Source organism: Cheilinus undulatus, linkage group 16, assembly GCF_018320785.1.
Source record: "Cheilinus undulatus linkage group 16, ASM1832078v1, whole genome shotgun sequence".
In the NCBI taxonomy this organism is placed as follows: domain Eukaryota; kingdom Metazoa; phylum Chordata; class Actinopteri; order Labriformes; family Labridae; genus Cheilinus; species Cheilinus undulatus.
The window spans coordinates 42,650,555-42,673,918 of NC_054880.1; the positions used below are offsets into that span (position 1 = coordinate 42,650,555).

The 23,364-nt window shown below is 41.6% G+C and overlaps 1 protein-coding gene across 1 annotated transcript in view; it reads right to left on the minus strand.

Moving 5' to 3' along the window:
• The window catches only part of csmd2 (CUB and Sushi multiple domains 2), a 443,344-nt gene that overhangs the window by 16,926 nt on the left and 403,054 nt on the right, over nt 1–23,364 (minus strand). The window contains exons 56-65 of the mRNA XM_041809040.1: nt 19,612–19,800; nt 18,965–19,138; nt 15,888–16,070; nt 10,866–11,042; nt 6,199–6,378; nt 5,798–5,971; nt 5,416–5,589; nt 2,200–2,273; nt 1,964–2,075; nt 1,532–1,711 (exon numbers count right to left, since the gene is read on the minus strand). Of these exons, the coding sequence (XP_041664974.1) occupies nt 1,532–1,711; nt 1,964–2,075; nt 2,200–2,273; nt 5,416–5,589; nt 5,798–5,971; nt 6,199–6,378; nt 10,866–11,042; nt 15,888–16,070; nt 18,965–19,138; nt 19,612–19,800 (1,617 nt within the window). The remainder of the gene's footprint in view (nt 1–1,531; nt 1,712–1,963; nt 2,076–2,199; nt 2,274–5,415; nt 5,590–5,797; nt 5,972–6,198; nt 6,379–10,865; nt 11,043–15,887; nt 16,071–18,964; nt 19,139–19,611; nt 19,801–23,364) is intronic.

Consider the following 23,364-nt stretch of genomic DNA (forward strand, 5'->3'; position numbering starts at 1 on the left):
AATACTGATGGCCAGCTGTCCCTAGCAACCTCTGCTGCTGGAGTGAAAAGGTGTGAATGGGTAGGTGTAACCTGTGGTGTTAAAGTTTTTAAAATCACTACTTTTACTTATTTTGGGTGAAGTATTGCACTGAATTACATTTTAAAAAGTATCAAGTGCTGAGTAAAAACTTAAGCACTAAAATCCATGACAAGGAGGTCCAAGCTTTCTGCCAGCAACATAAAAACAAAAAAAATCTTTTGGCTTTCACAACACATGGCCATCAGCACATGCACAGAGAGAGAATTATTCCAAATTTCTTTCTAAAACAGCTGTAGCATTGCACTTTAAGTTAGGTCACATCTTAAAATACACAACCCGGTTGGAGGTCCATATTTAGGGCCCAAGCATTGACCTTGGAGCGAGTACCCTATTGTATCTGAGGTCGTTCTGAGATATTATTTTCCCAACACTTTGTGGCTTGTTTTTGGGGCCTTGACATGCCCCCAAAAAGTCCCAAAAACCCTCCAGAAAATTGTTCCCAAGTGGAAATTTTTGTGTTTTGGTTAAATCATGCAAGTCCATTGCACATAGACCCCACAAGTGTGACATGGAGGACTGGGTTAGAGCAACATGCATGAAAATCGGTACACATAAGCATCAGATCTAGACAAAATAAAAAGTGATCTGGGACATTCCTCTAATATATATACAAAACACACAACAAACTGTCAAAGGTTATATTTTGGCTGTTACTGGTTGTTTTTGGCAGCATCACTGTTGTCACATCTGAAAGATCTCCACCTACAGATTTCATCAGATTGTCCTCACATTTATTGTGCTTATTCTAGACAAGATGGACATCTGGAGTTGCACAAACTGTGAGTTGTCACCATAGGGCTGGGAAGTGAACAGGGCCCAAAGTTGGAAAACCTTTTCCCATATTTTTGGAAGTGTGCCCACTATTTTGATTCTATATAACTCTACAGTGCTTCTGTCAATAATCACCAAAGTTATCAGGGATGATCACACTTTAACTCTGAATACATTTATGCATCAGTTTCATCACTATGTCTCAGCACCCCCCTCTGCTAATTGATCATTTCCTCCTCTGAATGTTTTTTCATTTACACTTACAACTCCATTTGTTGACTACAACTTACTGTCATCTAAAAGGTAAATCAGAAGAGGCCATTTGTTGACTAATTTTAATGATTTCAACGGTGCATTTTGAAAAGTGACCAGAAACTGCCGAACTGCTTAAAGAAGTTTTGTAGTTATAATGACGTCAATTGCTGCTGCAACTCTGCCCCCTATTGGGGCACAGTTTTGCACGTAAAATCTGTCACCTCTCAAAGCGGACGAAGGCAAAGTGCCTTACTGTGATACATTTGAATTCACACTGAAGAAAACAGAACTAGACTTTGGGCTAAAGGTTGCCAGTGTCCCAATATGTAAGCACCCTACATTTAAAGAAAGCTTCTTCGTGTGACTTTGCCTTTACATTTTCATATAATGTTCCCCAATGGTTGTTATGTAGCCATGTTTATACCTGCACAGAGGGGTGGTTTTCCAGTCCAGCTCCCATCAGACCTGCATGTCCTATGCTCTGATCCTCCAGCCAAGTAGAAGCCAGGCTGACATGTATAGATCAGCGTGTAGCCAAGGGATGGCAGTTCAATGGCTCTCACATCAGACTGGGCTGGCAGCTCTGGTTGGCTGCAATGGTGGGCTGCAATAAAAAGGGGAAGGGAAGATTAAAGACAGCAAAGAAGAGGGGATTTTAGGCAAACAGTTGAAAGAAAGGATGAGGAGATGTATCTAGAGAGGGAGAGGAGTTATTACAAAGGAAAAATGAGGCAGGGGAGAATTATTGAATTAGGTTGAGAGAGTACATGAAGTACACATTCACTTCTGCACTGGTGGTTATGTTTCCACTTACACTATACATATATTTTCTGCAACATAGGAGGTCTGCACTTACCAATGCACTCAGGCTGAAAACCACTCCAAGTAAGGTTGGGGAGACAGGTGCGAGAAATGGAGCCCTGAAGTAAGTAGCCCTTTCTGCAGCTGAAGAACACGGTGCTGCTGATCTGTAAGGACAAACATCAGCGCGTGAGGACAACGAGCACTCACATTTGACACAACAGCAACAACACCTTGCACATGTTTGAAGAGGGATCTATTCTTATTCAGCTGTTAAACTTGTTTTCTCACTTGATAGCCTTGGCTGTTGTTCTGATTTCCAAAGAGAGGAGTTCCAGGGTCACCACAAGTAGTGTGGGTGGGATCTGAAAAACACACACGGCCTATCTGTGATTTCTTCTCCACAGTTAAAGTAGGATCCGTTCAATAAACATGGAACACACAACAAATTAAATATCACCTTAGAGACACTGTAGGGGAAATTGCTTTTTAACAGATAGTGTAAAACATTGACTATAAGAGCAAAAACCACAAATAACTGTATGCAGACAAACATGCACAGCATACACATGCAAGCCAGCAAGCACTTACAACCACGTAAACAAATCTAAGTATTTCATTGGAAATCTGAATGCACTCTCTCTCTTTGCTGAGGGGAGATTATAGCACAATGACAAACTCTCTTATCAGTCCTCAAACTATGTTAATCAGAAGAAAAAAAAATCAGAAAGTCAGTAGTACATTCTTGATTCTGTTGCTTTTATGTGCTCATTTTGTTTTAAGACTAAGATGAGAAGAACTCTTATTAAGAATCACGTTTAATTAATGCCAAAAAGCACACATTAACCACCTCTATCAAGTCCTTGCTCTGACATCAGCCCAAAAGTACAGCGCAGGCTACGAGATGAAATTTCACTACATCTTTTTGACCTTTCCCACATGCCAGCCACTATTTTTTCAAACCATTATGAAACAAAGTGACTGATAAATTATTCACACAGAGTAGATCTGGGAGACATTTTGTTATAAAAAATTGATGCACAAACTGCTGTTGGATCATTTGTTAGCATGTGTACATATTTTAAAGTACATTTAGCATCACAATAGACCTGCACACCTGAACAAGTAACTCTATTTTATTCATACATTTTTAAGATCATACAGATTGAGTGAGCACTATAGGCTCTTTCTGATGTTTTGGGTTGTATTGCGTGGGCTCTAACAATGCTGCACATTAGTAATTAAGGGAACTGATCAAAAAGTTTTGGTGTGCATGATTCCTGTTAAACAAATTAAAAGATGGCTAGAGGTTGAGCCAAAAACTGACCTGGGTTGGGCAATCTGCATAATATTTTACATGCTATTGGTTTAGTTGAACATATATGGGCATAAAAATGCCCTAATTTAGGCAACTTTAGCTTTGTTCATTAATTAACATCTATTAAATTATGTTTTTAATAAGCCAATTAATCAACAATCATTTTGGCATGTGCATATCAAACTTACCGTTAGGCTCTAAACAGAAAGTTAAAGATAAATGAATACAAACTAAGGCAAGTCTTGGTGTGTCGTGGGAATATGCACAGCTATGCACAATTCCTGCAATTATAAAATAACTGAAGTTCAGTCAGGCCCACACATGATGAGTGGTTATGAATAGTTTTTCTTTATTATTATAAAGTCACAGGCAGAATAAAGGAGGTGCTGGGGTGGAGGAGGGCTGTCAAAAGAGGCTTGCAGAGGGAGCAGCAACGCATAGCAAGCAAGAGCAGTTTAAGGGTGCGTTCTGATTAGGCCCAGTTGTTTCAAACCACGCTGCAGCAAAATTCCTCCCCCTCCCCCTATCCCTCTGCTGGCTTGCTTTCACACTAGCAGCATCAATCTGTGCTCGGGTCAACTTGCGTATGTACTAGGTCTAAAACAGCAGGTGGCGGTATGCACATAGCAGGTTCACAAATCTGCCAAGGAGGAGAAAGAAGAAGAAGCTACCATGGCAACCACTCAGGTCATGACCTGAGCAAGGTTTGTTTTTGTTTTAACCCAGCAAAAAGTCCATCCTGCAGCCATGGATGATTTAAAATCACTTTCTAAGATGCCAGGAACACCACTCTTTGTATCTGCACATCTACATGCCGCTCAGAGGATTAAATGGGCTTGCGCTGCGCAAATGCAGTGGTTTTTGAGGGCACAGGAGACTTTTATTGCCTTTGCATCTCACAGACTCCAACTTCAGTTCATCTGTAAGGTGAGTCACAATAGACCATGTATTGACTTAATGATTTCTGCCTTTTATTGAGGAAAAATGTTAATGAACTGCCACGCTGTGGGAAGAACTTTAGTTTTTACGAACTTTAGTTTTTACAATGATGTCATAAAGCAGATACAGCTCTCTGTCCCATATCTGGGCGCTGTTTATTTCATATCTTATCTAAACTGTGCTAGAGTCCACTAGAATCGCACCTGAGACCACCTCCCCAAGTGGGCCTGGGCCCGGTGTCCGGGCGTGGTTCGTTTGCATTCTCACTAACCCAAAACGCTGAAAGATTCAGGCTCAAGTGCACTCGGACCGGGCCCCTAGTGTGAAAGCCACCTAAATACAGCAGCATGAGTGCCAGCAGTGTGCTTAGAAATAATTAGCTCGCTGTCATCTGATGATTAGCTCTAGCAAGCCCATCTTCAGTGGTTATGACAATATGGCTAATGAAATCTGAAAATCCACTGAATGATGTTGTGGCTGATAGGAACAGTAGGACGAGCGGAGTGGATGTGTCTTAACCCCCTCCCTCCCAGCTCCATCTATGATTTTCTGAGGGCATTTTTTGAAATTCTCAGTGATCTTTAAATATGTTCTAATAAACATTGGTGTAAATAAAAAAAAAGTGGCACCAAATTTAGGGTCTTACAACAAAATGTTTACACTCTAGTGGTCTACTTTCCCACTGGCTGGCCATATTTTTATGGAGAATGTAGTTTTGCATGCTCATGGATTGCTCAAATAGGTGGGGTTGGGATGGTTTTAAAATCAAAGTAAGAGAGACTAGGTTTAAAGTTGCCAATCACAGCCTGCCTGATGAACATTTGGTTAATCTGACCATTAATAAAAAGACTCCTGAGTCGTGCACTGACAGCCCAACATTTTCTCAATTTATGTTTTCACTCTTCTGAATGATTTGACTGAACCTGGAGCTACTCTTTTAAGCTGAAAACAATGCTCTAGGCTGCTTTAATTAATTAAACAATTAAAAAGTGAAATACAAAATCAATATAGCTTATTAGCTGGGTCAAACAGTTTTGCATGCATTATCTGTTGGATATAGAGGGCAATCACAACTCATGTGCACTCTCCTCCAATGATGGAGCAGAGTGCAAGGCAGCCAATGCAGGACTCTAAGTTCAACTAATGCCAACAACCACTTTAACCCTATGAGCATGCACTACAAATATTACATCAAGCACTGGATTTAAACAATTTTACACATTGTTCTGTAAATTAAACTAGTAGCTTACCAATGCAAGAGGGTTGTGTGCCACTCCAGGTGCCATCATACTGACAGTACCTCCTGGCAGAGCCCACCAGGACGAGGGGAGGGTAGCAGGAGAAGGACACAGAGGAGAGATAGGTGAATCCTCGGTCCTCCCTCCTTCCTTTGGCCGGTATGCCCGGGTCTCCACAGAACACGGCTGCATAGATGAAGAAGGACAGACGAAAGAAAGAACATGGGAAATGTGAGGTGACACACTAATGAAGTTGTGTCTCAATTTAATATTTTCCAAGGGGGGGTGAAATGTCACACAAGGGGACACACGTACTGTACATGTGTGAGAGAAATGTCAGAAGAATACCAATGACGTGTATTGCAATTAGGCATTCCAGTGTGGTGCCACTTACGGAAGCACTGGGGTTTCTCTCCGCTCCAGTTGCCATTTCCCTGGCATGTTAACACAGTGGGAAGGGACAGCTGGTAACCTTGGTTACAAGAGTAGCTGATGCTAGAGCCCCAGGTGAAGTCTGTGCCGACAACCTGTCCTTGAGGGATGTTAGGAGGTGGACCACACACGATCGCTACAAGCAGACAAAGAGACAGGAACTTGTAGGGCTCTGCGTGTTGGTTTAAACGATAACAAACACTCACTGACCTCTTTATTAGGTACACCGATTCATCTGCTCATTAATGCAAATCTAATCAGGAAATCACATGGGCACCATGAGCAGTTGAAAAGGTGTAGCTGATACTGTGATTGCTGAGTGAATTGTGCATTCATCATCCATGTTTTTGGTAACAACTTTACCTTTACAGAGGGGTTTAGAGCCATTCCAGGTACGGTCCTTTGTGCAGATAAGAGTTGAAGCTCTGTCGGCATCCATGGTGAACCCAGGAGAGCACTGGAAGCTGACTGTATGGTTGTAAGTGAAATCACTGCCCAGCCTCAACCCGTTGGCTGGTACTCCAGGGTCACCACAGTTGATTACTAAAGGATCAAATCAGGATAAAAAAGTATGAGCTCTGTCAAAATAACTTGTCTATTTCAGTTATTCATTATGGAAAAAATGTTTCAAAAATGAGCCCAGAGTTCAAGTTGTATAATTTTACCATCTATGAAAAATACCTGCTGCACTCATTGAATAAGTCCTCTAAAGTCAAGCTTATAGAGAGAGACGTGCTCAGATAGGTGTAAACTGTAAATGCATCAACTGAAGAAATACCCTTTTCTATTAAATCCACCTTTGCTGATGTTTTAATCTTATAAAAAGCTGCAATGTCATTCAGAGCCATGTTTGCTGAACCGTGTCTGTATGCCAACATCACCATCCTTGCGTTTTAATGACTTTCTGAAACATCCAGCTGTGGAGACAGTCAACAGTACAGACTCATCTGTGCCGCTAAACTACTTCAGACAAGCCACTGGAAAACCTAATTAAATTAAAGTAGTTTATGAGGTGAAGAATGGAGTACAATTAATATTTAGAAAGTCAGAAATAACTAGCCCAAAATAGCATCATGCAGTAAGTCCGCCAGCAGGGGACTGTTTCTTAAATTTTTGATACATGCAATTTATCATAAGTATTTAATCACAAAGCCTGTAATTAATTATATATGTATAGTCTTTTAATTGCTTGAAAGCATATCGTAAAAACAGTGTTTTATTTTATACAACATGCATGGTAGAACCCAAAGACACAGATAGGAAGAGTATTTATCAGGATTAAGTAAGAAGGACATTTTAAAAGAGAAGTTGACCAAGTCCACAACCACATCAAATGTGAGTCATTAAGGCCAGTGGTTCTCTAACTTTTCAGCCCACGGCCCCCAAAATAAAGATCCTACAGACCGGGACCCCCACTGTACCTGCAGGTGGCTGAACAGCCATGCACATTCAAGAATAGTCATGTGCAGACAAGGCCGTCCATAAGGGGGATAAAGAGGAGAGCTTTCTGGGACCCAGCCAAACTGGGGGTCCATGGAGGTCAGAAAAATCACGGTCAATTGTAAAGTTAATATGCGATAATCATATTTTATATTTAACCTGAAAAATAACTACTTTTATCAAAGAAAAAAATGTATTCATTTGTGCCAGAGTATAAAGCCCCCTTAAAAATGTAAGTCTCTTTTCTTAAAAACAGCATTAAATGGGTTAAAATCTACAGAAAGTGGTGAAATGGGATTTTAAAAGTAGTGGAAATGGGTTAGAAGCAGCAAAAAAGCCAAAAAAATGGGTATAACAAATAGTGAAATGTGGTTAAAATGGGCAAAAACAGGAATTCAACACAGTGGGGGAAAGGAGTTTATAATGGCAATAGTGGGTCAGCTGAGGCAACAATAGGCGTAATGCAAAAACGGGTAGAAAAAAGTGGTGGAAAGGGTTGACAATGGACAAAAATGTTAAAATTGGCAAAAAATTGTGGGAAAAAGTGAAGATAACGGGTTGAAATTTGACAAAATTGATGTAAAGTGGGAAGAAAAGGGAAAAATTGACCCAAATTGGCCAGATTGGGTGGTAAAAGTTGTTTAAAAATAAATACTTCCAGCATTGGAGCCCAGTAACAGTTTGACACATTTTTCAGCTCTATAATGAGGAAACTGTTAGCCAGGATGCTAGCATCAATGCTACTGATCCAACACAAATGCATTAACATCATCAATAAATAAAAACTGGGGAGGCTCCATTCTCTGGGATTTTCAGGGGCAGACCTACTCTAACCATGACCATGCTTTTACTTTGCATTTAACAAATTTTATGCATATATTTTCATGAAAATTGGTAAAATATCCATTTTGAAATCACTGAAAAAATATTTATATTTTTTTACAAGGCATCTGGCGACCCCCTCTCAGCGTCTCATGACCCCAAAGAGAGTCCGGATCCCACGTTGAGAACCACTGATTTAGGCATCTGATCAAGATGCCTCCAGACTGCCTCTCTGTGGAGGTCTTAAGGGCATATCCAACAGGGAGGAGACCTCAGGGCAGACCTAGAACTCACGGGAAGGATTATACATCCCAACCCGCCTGGGAATGCCTCAGGAGGAGCTGGAAAATGTTGTTGAGAGAGGAATGTCTGGGGAGATGTTCGCCATGACCCAGCCCCGGGTAAGCAGCAGAAAATGAAAGGATGGATGCTTCCATTTGCTTTATATCTGATAATATGCTATAAAGCAGGATGTCAATATCACACACTTAGGGTGAATTAGTGACAAGTGGAAAAACAAACATTTTAAAATTGTATGATTAGCTAAGGCTCAGAGTTAATGAACTGTTTTATGTAATTGACCCAGGCAGTTAACCTTGTAATCAATACTTAACAATCTGAGATGCAAAATAGTTGGTGTCTCCTCTTTGGCAATAAAACATTGGTTAATTTAAGGAAAAAAATGCTTTGGGATGATATAGTGATACTGTTTATGTGCTTGAAAAATGAGTGTTTATGGAAGTAAGACGTCCGCCAGCATCATTGGCAGTGTCTTCTCTGTAGAGCTTTTAGGTAAGGAGTCTTGTACAGTAGTGCCCTAAGGTCCACAATGAAAGACATTTCTCCTTGATTATACTTTTACAGGGGGGGGGGGCAGTGTGATTGAGTAACAACAGAGAGAATTTCACAGTGTGACTCAACAGCATCAGAGCTTCAACAGGGCACAGACGGACAGCATGCACTGTCCAGTTGCTACCAGACAGAAAATAAATAAATAAAGAAAGGCATTAGTAAATGCATATGACCAACATTCCTACAAAATTCCCACCAGGGCAAGGAAACAGTGCCTCTTGGAGGAGTAGTGTCTCCCCTTGACTGAGCAAGCACATTACATTTCCCACCGGGCTGGTGGGAGTGTGCTGCCTGCAGCTACAATGTCTATCTAGGATGGTGTGCCCTGAAAAACAACCTACAGAGCAGAGATATAGTGACGTAATTCTTCCTCTTGCTTAACATCAGTCTGGGTAAACAAGGGTAAACAGCAGGGCTGGGAAATTCATCGCAAATGAGATTTAATCGCATTATGGCATGCTGCAATTTACAAATTGCAGATGTTGCAATATTGATTTAACTTGAAATATATCAAAATATCAGTTTAATACATTCATTTTTGCAGCAGCAGAAATTTATGCATATTCTGCAAACATACAAGTGTCTTTTTTCAGGTGATATCAAATTTGCAATATGAGCAACAATAATTGCAATTAGATATATCCTTTTAATCGTTCTGCCATAGTTCATTCTAATATTGGTGAAACTTAGTTCATGTAATACCCCTAGCCACAATTGGCTAACAGCCAGCTCCCACAGCCAATCACAGCTCTTCCTGTCAACACAGCAGTCCATTTAAATATGACAAACTTCTCACCAATCCCTGCTTGCATTAATGCTGATGTATCACGCTGCTGGCAAAGCTTCACCTCCTCCACCCCAGCCTCCTCCTTTATAGCTTAAAGCTTGTTGCCCCCTCCTACTCAGATTCATGCTACTATGAATTAATTGAATTCAATGCACATTGTCATAAATGCATCTACCCATATGGGGGTTTATTGCTATTCACTCCCTGGAAAGGCAGAGCATGCTGCTGATTAACCCTGGGAGCGTCTCTAGATTAGAGCTTTCACCGCCAAGTAAAACTGTAGTAGATCCATTTTGCAATAAAACAGTTAGATGTATTATGAGAGTGTTCCTCACTAAATGTAGGTTTTAATATAAAATGATTTATTGCTTGAATTTGTTGAAAAGTACACAACATGGGAAACCTAATAATAATAATCACATATCAAATTGCAATCACAAACTGGGGGGAAAAAAACACAATTAAATTATTTTTGCAAATCTTCAGCCTAAGAAAGCATTCCACTGCTCTGGAATGAAGTGTTATTCATTAATATATTTGAGCTGGTTTACATTTCATTCAAAGGTAATGAAATAAAGATTCCACTGTTAAACTTTAACTAGAAATGTCTGCCAGCATCTATCAAAGTGAAAAAAACATTCAATACTGTGCTCCGATTCCCATAGCTCTGTTGCTGTGTATTTCGTCAACATGCACCCTTTCACTCCGATGGATTACCCAGTCCTGAAATCCACGATGGAGCTGCTCAGAGTTTATCCTCTCTATTCACAAGAAACTGGTTCTCTGAGTGACCTCTATTTGTCAGGGTCTCTGAGCTGTGTACAGCATCAGTGTGTCTTTTGTGGGGCATAATGATAAAGGGGTGTCTTTTGAGTGGAACATGCCTCAAACCAATTTCCTCCTTCTGAGCCAGGGATCAGACATAGAGAAAATGAACACAAATCTAACACTACGAGAAATACATATTTCTAACATACTCTTCAGTGTTCTGGCACTAGATAACCTTTCACAGCTGCCCTTCTCCATGCCTCCTGCTGGTTTTAATACTTTCTACTGAATGCTTAGAGTAAACCAAATTTCTACAGTAAATAAACTTGAGAGACCTCTGCTAGTGAGAGTTCGTAATTACCAGAGCACTCAGGCATGTTCCCGGTCCAGGTCCCGTTTACTGTGCAGTGTCGGGTGAGCAGGCCGGTAGAGTAGTAGCCCTCCCTGCAAGTGTAGGTGATGGATCTGGAGAACGTTAGGCCGTCGTGGATCAAGATCTGGGCATTCCTTGGGGTTCCTGGGTTTCCACAGGAGATCACTGAGAAAGAAGAGAAGGATTTGGTATGATTATAAATTTACAGACTGAATAAAGAGAGACCAAGGGACTGTGTTTCAGCAAGAGATGTCTGTGTAAGTTGGATTAGAAAGACGGATGAAGGACGAGGAATGTGATTCTTAACAGCCTGAAATACAGAACAAACATTTTCCACACCATTGCATCTGTTTTTTGAGTTGCAAATATCTAACTATGACCCAAAAACCCGCAACTGTTTTTGTTTTTGCAATTTGGTTGTAAAGAAATCAATAAACTGATCTGGATAAATAGAATTCAAATAAATGATCACCTGCAGCCAACCCTCCACCTTATACATTTTAGTAAGGTATCAAAAGCTGTCTTTTCTGCTCTTTGCATTCTTCCCTTGGTTTGTTTGCCTTTATTCCTGGTCCTCATCCACCCACCCAAACGCCCCACTCATCATCTCCACATGCGTCCAACTTCATAAGTTACTTTGATGGACATACTCTTTGCTCAGAAAGTCCCTTGGTGTCTGCCCGCCCAGCACCAATGCTTCTGTTCATTACAGTCTCCAGCTTGCCCCGGGCCCTTAGAGCCCCGTGGGCTTCACCCTCCCCTAATGACCAGATGTGGCCTGGCCCTTGAAGTCTGTGCCAACAGAGAACAGGTGGGCAACCTCAGCTAGTGGGCATACCACACACCAGAAAGGGAATAAGACAGCATGAGGCGAGGTACAGAGGTGGTGTATGTGAGTGCAGAGGGGGTGTTGAGCATAAAAAAGCAGAGTTGAAAACAGCTTGAGAAACAGGATGGAAATTCTCAAGCAGCACACTGTGTAAGAAGATAAGAAGAAAAAAGCAGTGTGTTCATGGAGAGTAAGTAAAGGGCAGGGGAAGAATACAGTATAACTTCAGACGGAACTTGCCAGCTTGGAGGTGGAGAAGTGTGACTGTGAGTTTATGGATGGTTTTTGTTATTCTAATATCACTGGAAGATGACTAAAAACCCTTGGACAGATATGCAGGCTAACCACACACTCCCAAATATGAGGGTAAAACAGAAAACCTCAAAAAGAACTAGTTGAAATCTACTCAAGTACAAATAAAATTAAATCATCTGAAATGTACTTAAAGAACTGAGTAGACACTTTTGATATCCAAGGGGCTTTCAAAATGAAATACGACCTGTCCTTAATGAGCAATAACAACAACAAACTAGCATCCCAGGACATGTCAAGAGGGGTTTTTTTTGTAGGTCTGGTGATGATCCATATGCAGATAAAAAAATCATAAGCCTAGTTTGAAAGGTGTGCGAGGGCTGAATGTTTAAAGGTGTTTTGGAGGACAAAATCAAAATTCAAAAGGAGGAAATGATCAATTAGCAGAGGGGGTGCTGGGACATAGTGATGAAATTGATGCATAAATGTATTCAGAGTCAAAGTGTGATCATCCCTGTAAAGTTTGGTGATGATTGACAGAAGCACTGTAGAGTTATATAGAATCAAAATAGTTGGCACACTTCAAGAAATATGGAAAAAAGTTTTCCAACTTTGGGCAGCGTTCACAGCCCAGCCCTATGGTGAAAACTCACAGTTTGCACAACTTAAAATCTCCATCTTTTCCAGAATAGGTGCAAAAAATATCGAGACAATCCAATGAAATCTGTGGGTAGAGCTCCTTTAGATGTGACATCAGTGATGCTGCCCAAAACAGCCAAAATATGACCTTTACCTGTTAGTGCGTTTCCTGTGTATGTTAGAGAAATGTCCCAGGTGACTTTTTTATTTTGTCTAGATCTGATGCATATGTGTACTGATTTTCATGCATGTTGCTCTTACCCAGTCCCCTATGTCACACTTGAGAGGTCCATGTGCAATTTACTTGCACAATTCCACCTTAACACAAAAATTTACCCTTGGGAACAATTTTCTGGAAGGTTTTGGGGACGTTTTAGGCATGTCAATGCTTCAATAACAAGCCACAAAGTGTTGGGAAAAAAATATTTCAGAACGGTCACATATGCAGTAGGGCCCTCGCTCCAAGGTCAGTGCTCGGGCCCTAAATATGGACCTCCTACGGGGTCGTTTAGTATAAGGTTTGGCCTAACCCAAAGTACAATGCAACAGCTGTTTTGGGAGGATCGCGATGTGCATGTACTGACTGGTATGTGTTGTGAAAGCCAAATGACAGGTTGTTTTCATGTTGCAGGCAGAAAGTTTGGACCTCCTTGTCATGGATTTTAGAGCTTATTTTTTTACTCACTACTTGATGCTTTGTAAAATGTAATTAGGTGCAATACTTCATCCAATATATATTTAAGTAAAAGTTAAAGTAGTGATTTGAAAACTACTCAACAAAGTACAAGGAAAAAAAATCACACCAGCTGTTGCTGCAGGAATGTATCTATAAAAACATAGATCCCATTGATGGTGACTGATAAATATGATCAAAAGTCTTTAAACTTGGGTGTTTGCAAAGTATCAGCCTTTGAGATCATCTTTAACCGTCTCATTCTATTTTACTTCTGCTGTGGCAAGCAAGATGTTTGGCACTCTGCACAGTTTTTCATTGCAATGTCTACGTCCTGTCTCAGCAATACTAATGGACAGTGTAGGGCCTTAAGACCTATATTGATTGGATGCACGGACTACTACACATTCAGAGAGTGTGCTTCTTCAGGTGCTGGCAGCAAAAAGGATGAACGCTGCAGCAGGGCAAAAATGAAAAGCCTTATGGTGTTTGATCAATAGAGATTGTCACCCATTCTCTCCTGCTCAATCACTCTTTAACATTTTTGCAAACACATGCAAATTTGTGATGAGTCTTTCATTCACTTTGCAAAGCCAGCAGCTAATTACACAGTCAGTGAATGTTACATGGGTAATAGCCACAAGCTTTCCAGTTAAGGCAAACTCAATAGTTCAGCTCAGTGGTGGGATTTGTTGAGATCAGTTTGCTTTGACAAGATTTCAGAATCTAAAGGAGATAAAAGATAAACACCCATTAGCAGAAAAGTGCTTATACTCTCTAAAAACATTCATTAAGGCTACAATTTACTCAAGCTGAGTTTGGTTTTCAACAAATGTTTGCTTATCTAATGCTTTTGCAATCATCAAATTAACATTCTGTAACTTTTAAGTACATCAGAAGTTGGGTGAACAAGCTTTAATTCAGTTATCCACCACTGTAACTTCACAGCTGGCTTGCTGTACATCTCTTAAAGCCTGCATGTGTGTCCATCCACCACTTCTCCTGCAGATGCCAATCAAACCATCCATCCATTTTCCACCGGTCGTCCTGGTTCAGGTCGAAGAGGTAGCAACATCATCTGTTGCCCACACATGGTTGTCCCCGGCGATGTCCTCTCGCTCATCTCGAAGAATCCCAAGGGCTTTCCCTGGCCAGATGGGATGTGTTATACCTCCATAGTCTTTGAGGTCTGCTCCAGGGTCTCCAGTTGTACGTGTCGAGAATACTTCCAAATGCACGATTCCTGAATCACCTCAACTGACTGCTTTCAATGCAGAAGAGCAGCTGTCCTACTCCAAGCTCTTGCTTGATGTCCAAGCTGTTCACTGTGTCCCTGAATAGTTTCACTCTTTAGGTCATCTCCTAGAGCTGAAAGCTACTGGGGAGATTGTAAACTAAAAACACAAACTTCCAAATCAAGAGCTTTGGGTAGAACTCAGCCAGTCTTTCAAATAAAAAAAGGTAGTACTTACCAATTCCCACTACTGCTGCATAGTTTAGTTATAATGAGTGATTGTGATTATAGAGGATAATATTGTCTACTTGCTTGTTTAGTGTATATTACTCAACTCAAAACACACAAATATAAAGTAGCAGAACAAATACAAAACCTGAAGCTGTTGTTGTTAAAACACCCTACATAATCTCACATAAAACATGAAAGTTTTTTCAGCCTTTCAGCCAAGTTACTTCTAAAAAATGCAAATGCAGTGGCACTATTATAAACTCTAAGGCCTGTTTTGTAAACCTTTCAAGTACCACTTAATACAAAAGTAATATCCACTTTCTCAACAAGAGCAGCAACCTTGTATCCTGTGTCAAAATCCTAAACACAAATGCTGATATCACTCAGAGTTTAAGGAGTAAATAAACTAACAGTGAACATGGTTATGATCAGGGCTGAGTGAATAGTTATAAATTAGATTTTATAGCAATATGGCCTGCTGTGATTTTCAAATTGCAGAAGTTGCAATATTTCTTTTCTAGAATGGTTTTACAAATCCTCATTTCTTGAGAAAAAAAATAATTGCAATTAGATATTTTTTTTAATCATTCTGCCCTAGTTCATTCAATCTAATATTGAAGAAACCCAGTGTTAGTTCACTGAAAGTCATACCCCCAGCCATGACCACCTGATAGGAACTAATTTTCTGTTTTGTGTAAAGCACTTTGTGCTACATTGCATTGAATGAAAAGTGCTACACAAATAACGATTGATTGATTGATTGATAAATCACAATCACAGCATTGGGGGAAAATTGCAATTACATTATTTTTGCAAATTGTTCAGCCCTAGTTATGATCATGAAGCACCAGAGCCAAGAATAATGATCCTACTTTTTCATTTTCCTAAAGATACAGATGCCAGACTTCTTTTGACCACACTGAGATTGGAGGAACAACCTTGAAGACCTCTTCAGTACCAGTTGAGTATAAGACATGGCGAGACAAGGACACTTTGGTCTGCCTGCAAGCACAATCTGACAAATGGCTGGAGTTTCCTTACTTGCACTCTAAAAATCTTTTTGAACAATGTGACTCAGCTGCAAAATACTGAGTATAGTTTTCCTTCAACCAGCCCAAGTAAAGCCACAGTGAATGCGTACATATTCCTTACCATGACACTCAGGCTGGGTGCCGAGCCAGGTCCCATTAGAAAGGCACGTTCTCTCTGGTGAACCCTTGAGTGTGTACCCAGGCTCACAGCTGAAGCGGACAACACTGTTGACTGTAAACTCTTCACCTAGACGGATACCGTGCACAGGAACGCCTGGATCTCCACACAGTCCTGCAGAATCGCCTGGAAAAAGAGTAAAGTACAAATAAAAAATGATAACACTAAACTGTCAGTTGTGAAGATCACATGTTGGGATTTCTTGTCCACATGACTGCTGCTTCATATTAAAAACACAGTTAAACAATAGTAGATAAGACATGAGCAGACTCCCACCCCACTGACACGTAATGGGAAACTAGAATTCCCTTCTCTCCCTGTGGAGCGACTAGCTTCCTAATCCCATTATGCTTTATTGTGTCCATTCATTTAACATGCAGAAAATGTGTTACAGGATGTGACTTTTCTTTTAAAAATACTTGAAGCTTGTGCTCTAATTTCATACAATCACCAGCCGTTTAGTGCTGTATACTGCTCTCATTCATCAATTAACAAGCAGGTGGTCAACATCGCTTTTACAGTGCGTTGTTGAGAAAGTAAAGCATTACCATTATTCTCCAGCTGGCCTGTTTTACACGTTACTAAGCGGTCAGATAGTGTTCATTCATCACTGCCCCTGCACAAGTCCATAAAAGCATCCATCCATTCAATTCTAACTGGTTAACCAGGTTCATGTTTCACTGCAAGCTATTTAATCAGTAGACCCTGCTTTATTTTCCCCAGTGATGTCCTTCAGCTCCTCATAAAAAATCCCATGGTGTTCCCTAGACAGATGGGATTTCTTATCCTTCCATGGCCTTTGAGGTCTGCTTCAGGTTCTCCAGTTGGACGTGTCCAGAATACTTCCACAGCAAACAGGGGAAAATATCCTTATGTAATTCCTGAGTTACCTGCTTCCAATGCAAAACAGTAGCTGTCCTACGCCAAGGCTTCCTTGATGTCCAAGCTGTTCGCTGCGTCCCTGAGGGGTTTCATTCTTAAGGTCACTTCCCAAAGCTCAAAGCTACAGGCTGAAATCCAACTAAATCAAGAGCTTCCCCTGAGCAATTAAACTGCCAATAATATAAAACTTGTCTGCCACTTCCTCTAAGATTATAAGTGTATAGCTTGTGCTCTCAAAAGACACAAAATTACCAACAGTTACAAATAAATTTGACAAATTTTGTTTCCCTACGAAATAAAATAACTGAAATTTGACAGTCATCAAAAACAGAGATGGTCAAAAAAAAAAAAGTGTTGGCAGAGTCACACTCAACACATGTCGACACATACGTGTCATTTAGCAGCCAAGGTCAAGCTCGATGGCATCTTTTTTGTCTGAGGCATTTCACTAGAGTTGTTCCGATTCCGATACCAGTGTCAGAAATATGTCCGATACTGCTTAAAATGCAGGTACTGGGATCAGCAAGTGCACGGGTTCAATACCGTTTGGATCAACTTTACATTTTGCGTCATTTAGCCATGCTAAATGTTAGCGTTTGAACTGAAAATCCATTCGTCTTTGCTGCCGGAAAACACCCCCTGCACGAGCTACCGTTTTCAGAGCAGTGAAGAAGAACCAGAGGACCCGCTGCAGCAGCAGAGAAGGGTGGCTGTGTTACAGTTTTTCTCTGAATGTGATCTTTAACATGCCTTCCAGACCGGCGCTGTTGTACACAACAAGAAGTGACACAGTTTATCAAAAGTTAAAAAACTTTTCAACCATATATCGTTGCCTCTTTCTTGTTTTTCCTCTTGAAGCTAGCCGTTGTGCCTTCCTGTTGATGCTTTTGATGCCTTTGAATCCCTTGCAGCAGCATTTTTAGCGAGCCTGGAACTCCTGTGACTTTTCAAGACTTTAATTACACCCGTAAACCTGATATTGAGCGACTTTTTATCCATTTTAATCAAATTATGACCATTTATTACAGCTAGCTTGAATGCTGTCACATTGTTAACCCTTTGTGAGGGTCTGTCAGCCAATGGCAGGCTGTTCCGTCATCACGTCACACTGCATGAATACAGCATAATGAAGAGATAGAGAGAGGCTGTGATGCAGACCCCTGTATTACTGTTATTTTAATATTTAGCAGTAAAACTCAATAACCTGCAGAAAAACAACTTCAGGGTCACAGAGATGCTGTACATTATGATTCTATTTGTTGAGCCATGTTCTGAGTCAAATATAGGTCTAAAAAAATTTGCTAGTCTGCACTGTCAGTCCAGAAAGTTCCCACTGGTATTGGATCTCGGTATTGCCCCATACCCAACACCTTGGTATTGGAATCAGTATTGGGAAGGATGAAATGGTATTGGAAAATCTCTACTTTTCAACCCTGCTTATTTTGGACACTGAGGACATCCACAGCACGACCAGGGGCTTGTGTCAGTCCACCTTCCCACACAATGGTGCCTTCAGTTGGGCTTATTAGCTACGTCAATTTTGGCCCCAAAAGTATCAGCATGTCAGCATGCTATACATGTTTTTGGTTATTGTAGTTTTTGTGTTTCTGTCAGTTTAATTTGGGCAGTATTTTTGAGAAATCTTTGAGGTTTTGTCTGTATTGCACATGTGCATGTTTGGAAACCCTCATGGCATTTCTTATTTATTGGAGAACGGAGGCCCTTTTCTTCATAGTGCTTTCTAGACCAGCTGAGGTGCAGGCATCCCTGTTCCTTTGCATGGTATGAGCTGATTAAAGCAGTTTTATAAGGACACTCTTTTTGCCCTTGAGGCCTGTGGAGCAGGCCGGCAGCTCCATCTATGTTCCATCTACTCTGCTCATTACCTGCTAACAGCTGCCACCCAAACTTTATTTGTTAGCCTAGCATTATGAAGGTGACTGAGGACTAAAATAACATCAAAAACAGAGCGTTTAAAAACAGCTAAGAGAAAGTGCTATACCTGGTATACATGGTTTCAGAGCCTGAATATGATGTTGTTCTAGCCATGTAATTTTTAAGTCAAACCATTCAGCTGTCAGTAAACAGAGACAAGCTGTATACTCCAGACTCCCTGTTGATCTAAGTGGGATCCATACCAGAGCAGTGTGGCGGTGAGCTGCTCCACTGGCCGTCCAGCTGGCACATACGGGTCGTGTTTCCGATGATGGTGCGCTGGCCGATGCAGCTGTAGCGTATAACTGAGCCGACCGTCCGACGGTCGCCTGAGATCTGGGCATAGGGAGGTACGCTGGGGCGATCACACAGCACCACTGTCCAATGAGAGCACAGGATTAGAGAATAACAATCAACAGGTTGCACTGAAGTTAAACATGTTGGACGCTGGATTTGTGTTTGTATATATGTAACAGTTTTTAAAATGTCCAACCAATCAGTAGATTTTGTTCCATCAGAAAGCTTTGCCAGTAACTACACTTAGTCTGTTGATACAGAATGACACCTCTCTTTAGATGGAAGCAAACCCAAATGGATGTGTGAAAGGAAAAAACTTCTCATTTGCAGTTTCTTTTTCTTAAACTGGGGCAGTTCTCTACTTTTTGGTTGTATATTGTTCTTTCAAAATCTTCAGGTCTTGGTAAATCATCTAAATAAAATCCTTTAAAATAGAAATATCATATAGAAATATAATAATCGAAACAAACATGAAAGCTAAGGGTAGCCGTCTTTGCACAATAACATTGTAAATCAAGCAGCAGTAATTCCCATAAAGCCCTGAGGTACTCACATAGACACTTGGGTAGAGAGCGATCCCAGGTACCGTCCCCCTGACAGGAAATAGAGCTGGTGCCCAGCAGGTAGTACCCTGGGTTACAGCGGTAGGACACAGTGGTCTGGAAGCTGTAGCGATGTGGTCCACTGGGTAGTATCTGCCTGATGCTGTTGTCAACATGGCCTGGCTCTGTGCAGTTCACAACTGGAGAGAGGGATGAAGAGGTGGAAATGGATTAGGAAACCATGACATATTGTAAAAGAAATTTAAGGTTTGACTAAACAAATAATTTAACCTTCATTTATCTGATAAGTCTAAATGGATTCACATGGATCAAAAATGAAAACAAAGCAAATACAGACACATGTAAAAATACAGAATATCAAGTAGTTCACTTTTTCGCTGTGATTGACTTCAGGCAAATTCATCAGATTCATCATATACAAATTGAAACATTTCAAGATTTTTTGTTTTAATCTTCATGATTACAGCTTATGGAAATTTTTACAAAAATTAAATTTTGGAACATTGTGAGAAAGGGGCTGCACAGCAATGCAGAGGTTAGCACTGTTGCCTCACAGCAAGAAGGTCCCTGGTTCGCTTCCCGGTCAAGGCCTTTCTGTGCAGAGTTTGCATGTTCTCCCCAAGCACGCGTGGGTTTTTTACGGGTTCTACTGATATTGGGGGCTAAAAAAAAGGCTGATATCTGATATATTGGCCGATAACCGATATATCGGCCGATATATGAAATGAAAACATTGATATACACAGGATATATACTGTACATGAACACAGATGTGGACGTGTGAATTGACAGTTGCATTTATCATTGTTTATTTCACAAAGATGCAACTTAGACGACATTAAAACCCTGTAATACACTCTCTAAAACGTATGTGAAAAAACTGGCATGCTCTCCTTGACGTGCCCTAACAGTGTGTTTCCGTGAGGACGCTGTTGTCATGGGGCATGAAAGTGTAGTGTTATATTGTTTTATAAAGTCACAGCTTACGATGGAGTAAAGAAAAAAATGCAGTTTCTCTTGCCGTTTCTCTGGTCTTAGACCTCTTCTCCACTGCAGCCACATGAGTCCGACTGCAGCTGAGAGGGACTGCTGCGCAAGGACTGGGCTGCCTGTGAGTGCTTAGGGACGGGGAGGGACCCACGGCAGCACCCGCTGCTCACTGAGAAGAGCAACAACGGTACGTGCTTTCACATCAGAGTCTCTAAAACTCTCCAACAATACCAGAAAAAGTTGCTAGATTTGTCGCTAGTCGCTTTTTTGAAAAAGAGTCGCTAGAGGGGTCTGAAAACGTGTTAATTATTAAGCTGGCAACACTGAGTGGGGGAGAGCTGCTGCTGCACTCTTGTGTGTGAGCGGAAGGGGGCAGGCACTGGGCTGAGTTCAGCATGGACACACAGGAGCAGAGCGACAGAATCCCTGCGCAGAAAAAAGTTAATATGTATCAGCTACATATTGGCCGATGTTGATTAATTTGTGATATGCTATAATCGACCCGCCGATCAATCGGTCGGGCTCCACTGGTGACCAGTCCAAGGTGTGCACTGCCTCTCGCCGAATGCCAGCTGGCTCCAGCCCCCCCTGCAGCCCCTAACGGAGTAGTAAAGAAAATGGATGGACGGATGGGACACCTATGTCCATGTACGATTCACACAGGGAACATTGCAAGGAATTTCTTCCTCTTGTGTTTCAATCTCTCTGTCTGTTCTGCTCCCCGTCTACAACTTCTACCCATCCAGAATCCATCCATCCATTCACCCCAATCTAAATGAAGTAGGAGGCGGACTCCGGAAATAAACATTTGCTTCATTAGAGCCAGTCTCCTGCTGGCCGCTGTGGTGCAGAGTCTGTGATGGATGGGGAGCTCACAGGAGAAGAGGCACCATGTCAGTTTAGCACCAGATGGAGGGAGTTAGGGAAGGGGAGAATGAGGGATGAGTGAGGAACGAGGGACAGCGAGGGGGGGTGCTGTACAGAGTTAGAGAGGAAGGGGCCCTGATGGTGCAGAAAATATTAAAATTCATGACAGAATGTCAGGCTACGACTGCAACCAGCAGAGATTCATCTCGAGTGTCTCAGATACAAGACGCAAACTGAAACCTTACACTGCCTCGACAGAGTCAGAGCACAGTAAATAACACTCAGAGAATCACAACTAAACCTGTTCTATGATGCCAAAACTGTAATGGCTTCTAAAACACTGTGTAGGAGTGCCCATGCAGCCATAATGCCTCCGTTTGCTTTGCCAGTCACTCCCAATGAGCATGCCTTTACCACAGCCAAAATGAACCCATTGTATGCTAATGTACCTAAAAGCTTGCTCATTTCCATGCTCCTAAGCTGGCCAGCACAGCTAAATCACCCCAAAATACCTATTATAATGTATTCCTTCCAGTGGAGCGCTGACCCACGGTGCCATCATTTACAACTTACCGCGTAATGACACTACAAAGCGTATTTGAAGCAGTGGAGCCGTTGCAGCACAAGACTTTCCAAGCTTGGAATCTAGCTTTGAAAAGAATGTGCTCAGGCAACGTGGGCTCAAAAGCGATCCAACAGTCATCTAAAACGTCTGACCTCCTGGTAAATTTTTGTGTGCGGCCCAGTAGGCAGCAAGAGAGGAAGCGAAAGGATGAAAGGAAGAGAAGAATAAACGTGAAAGGGGAAGAAGGGCCGAGGTAATTCATCTCTGTTCCACTCAGGAGTGTGGACCCTGGTCGCCCTCTCCTCCTACTGGACTACAGCCAAGTTCCAGCACCTTGCATGGCGTGTCAGAGTGGGATTTTTCCTGTCTCGTTTCTGCCTTTTATCGCACAACAAACACACACAAGTCATCCAAAGAAGGCGGTGCTGTGGCTCAGTTACTGAGACTCAAATTGGTGTTGATTGGAAAGAGATAGGAGACTGGCGGTGCTCTCCTGCTCCCCGCATCATTGATGAAACCAACAGACTCTTAGTTAAAACTGGACCTGGCCAATCATTACCTTTGTCCTGTTTGACCCCCTCCATTTTCATCCACCCACTACTTTCTCTCCCTTTAAAAAAGAGGAAGATGATTTGGCTTAGCTAAGGCTGAGGTGAGATGGATGAAGCGGATGTCATCGCAGCACTTCTTCCCACTCGAGGGAGGAAGCACATGGCAGAGAAGAGAGCATGCCTCACCAAAGATGTCTCGAATGCTGTAATTAAGGTGATAAATCTGATTGACAAAAAGACCCCTAAGCTACTTATGTCTCCACATCATCAGTGAGGATAATGCGCGATCCAAACAGACGCCCACATCCGCACACCAAGTCTGACACAGAATGCATCTCACACGCAGCATCTGCATGGAAACAAGGCCAATGCTAATATGATGTCACAACTAAAGCGGGGAGATTTAAGGCGTATGTCTGTGAGAAAATCTCGCCTGCTTATGCATGCAGCAGTCAAATACTCTTCTCTCTTATTTTAACAACTGAAGAAGGATTCCTGGGAGACTTGCAGCCTCCTCATCCCTTCATAAATGTCTTAAAAAAAGGCCAAATCCTTTCTCCCCTCATTTAAAACAAACTCATAAGTCAATCTGCCACTAGTCCTGTCACTGCCTTGTCATATTCATGGCTCGACCTTGTGAGCGCCCTTTCTATGCCTGTCACAGAGCCCTCAGTTAGTGGGGACTTAGAGACAGACGTGGGTGCCAAGATACATTGCTTGTCACAAAAACACAGGCAAATTAAAAATCTCTGCCTTGCTCATTCGTAACA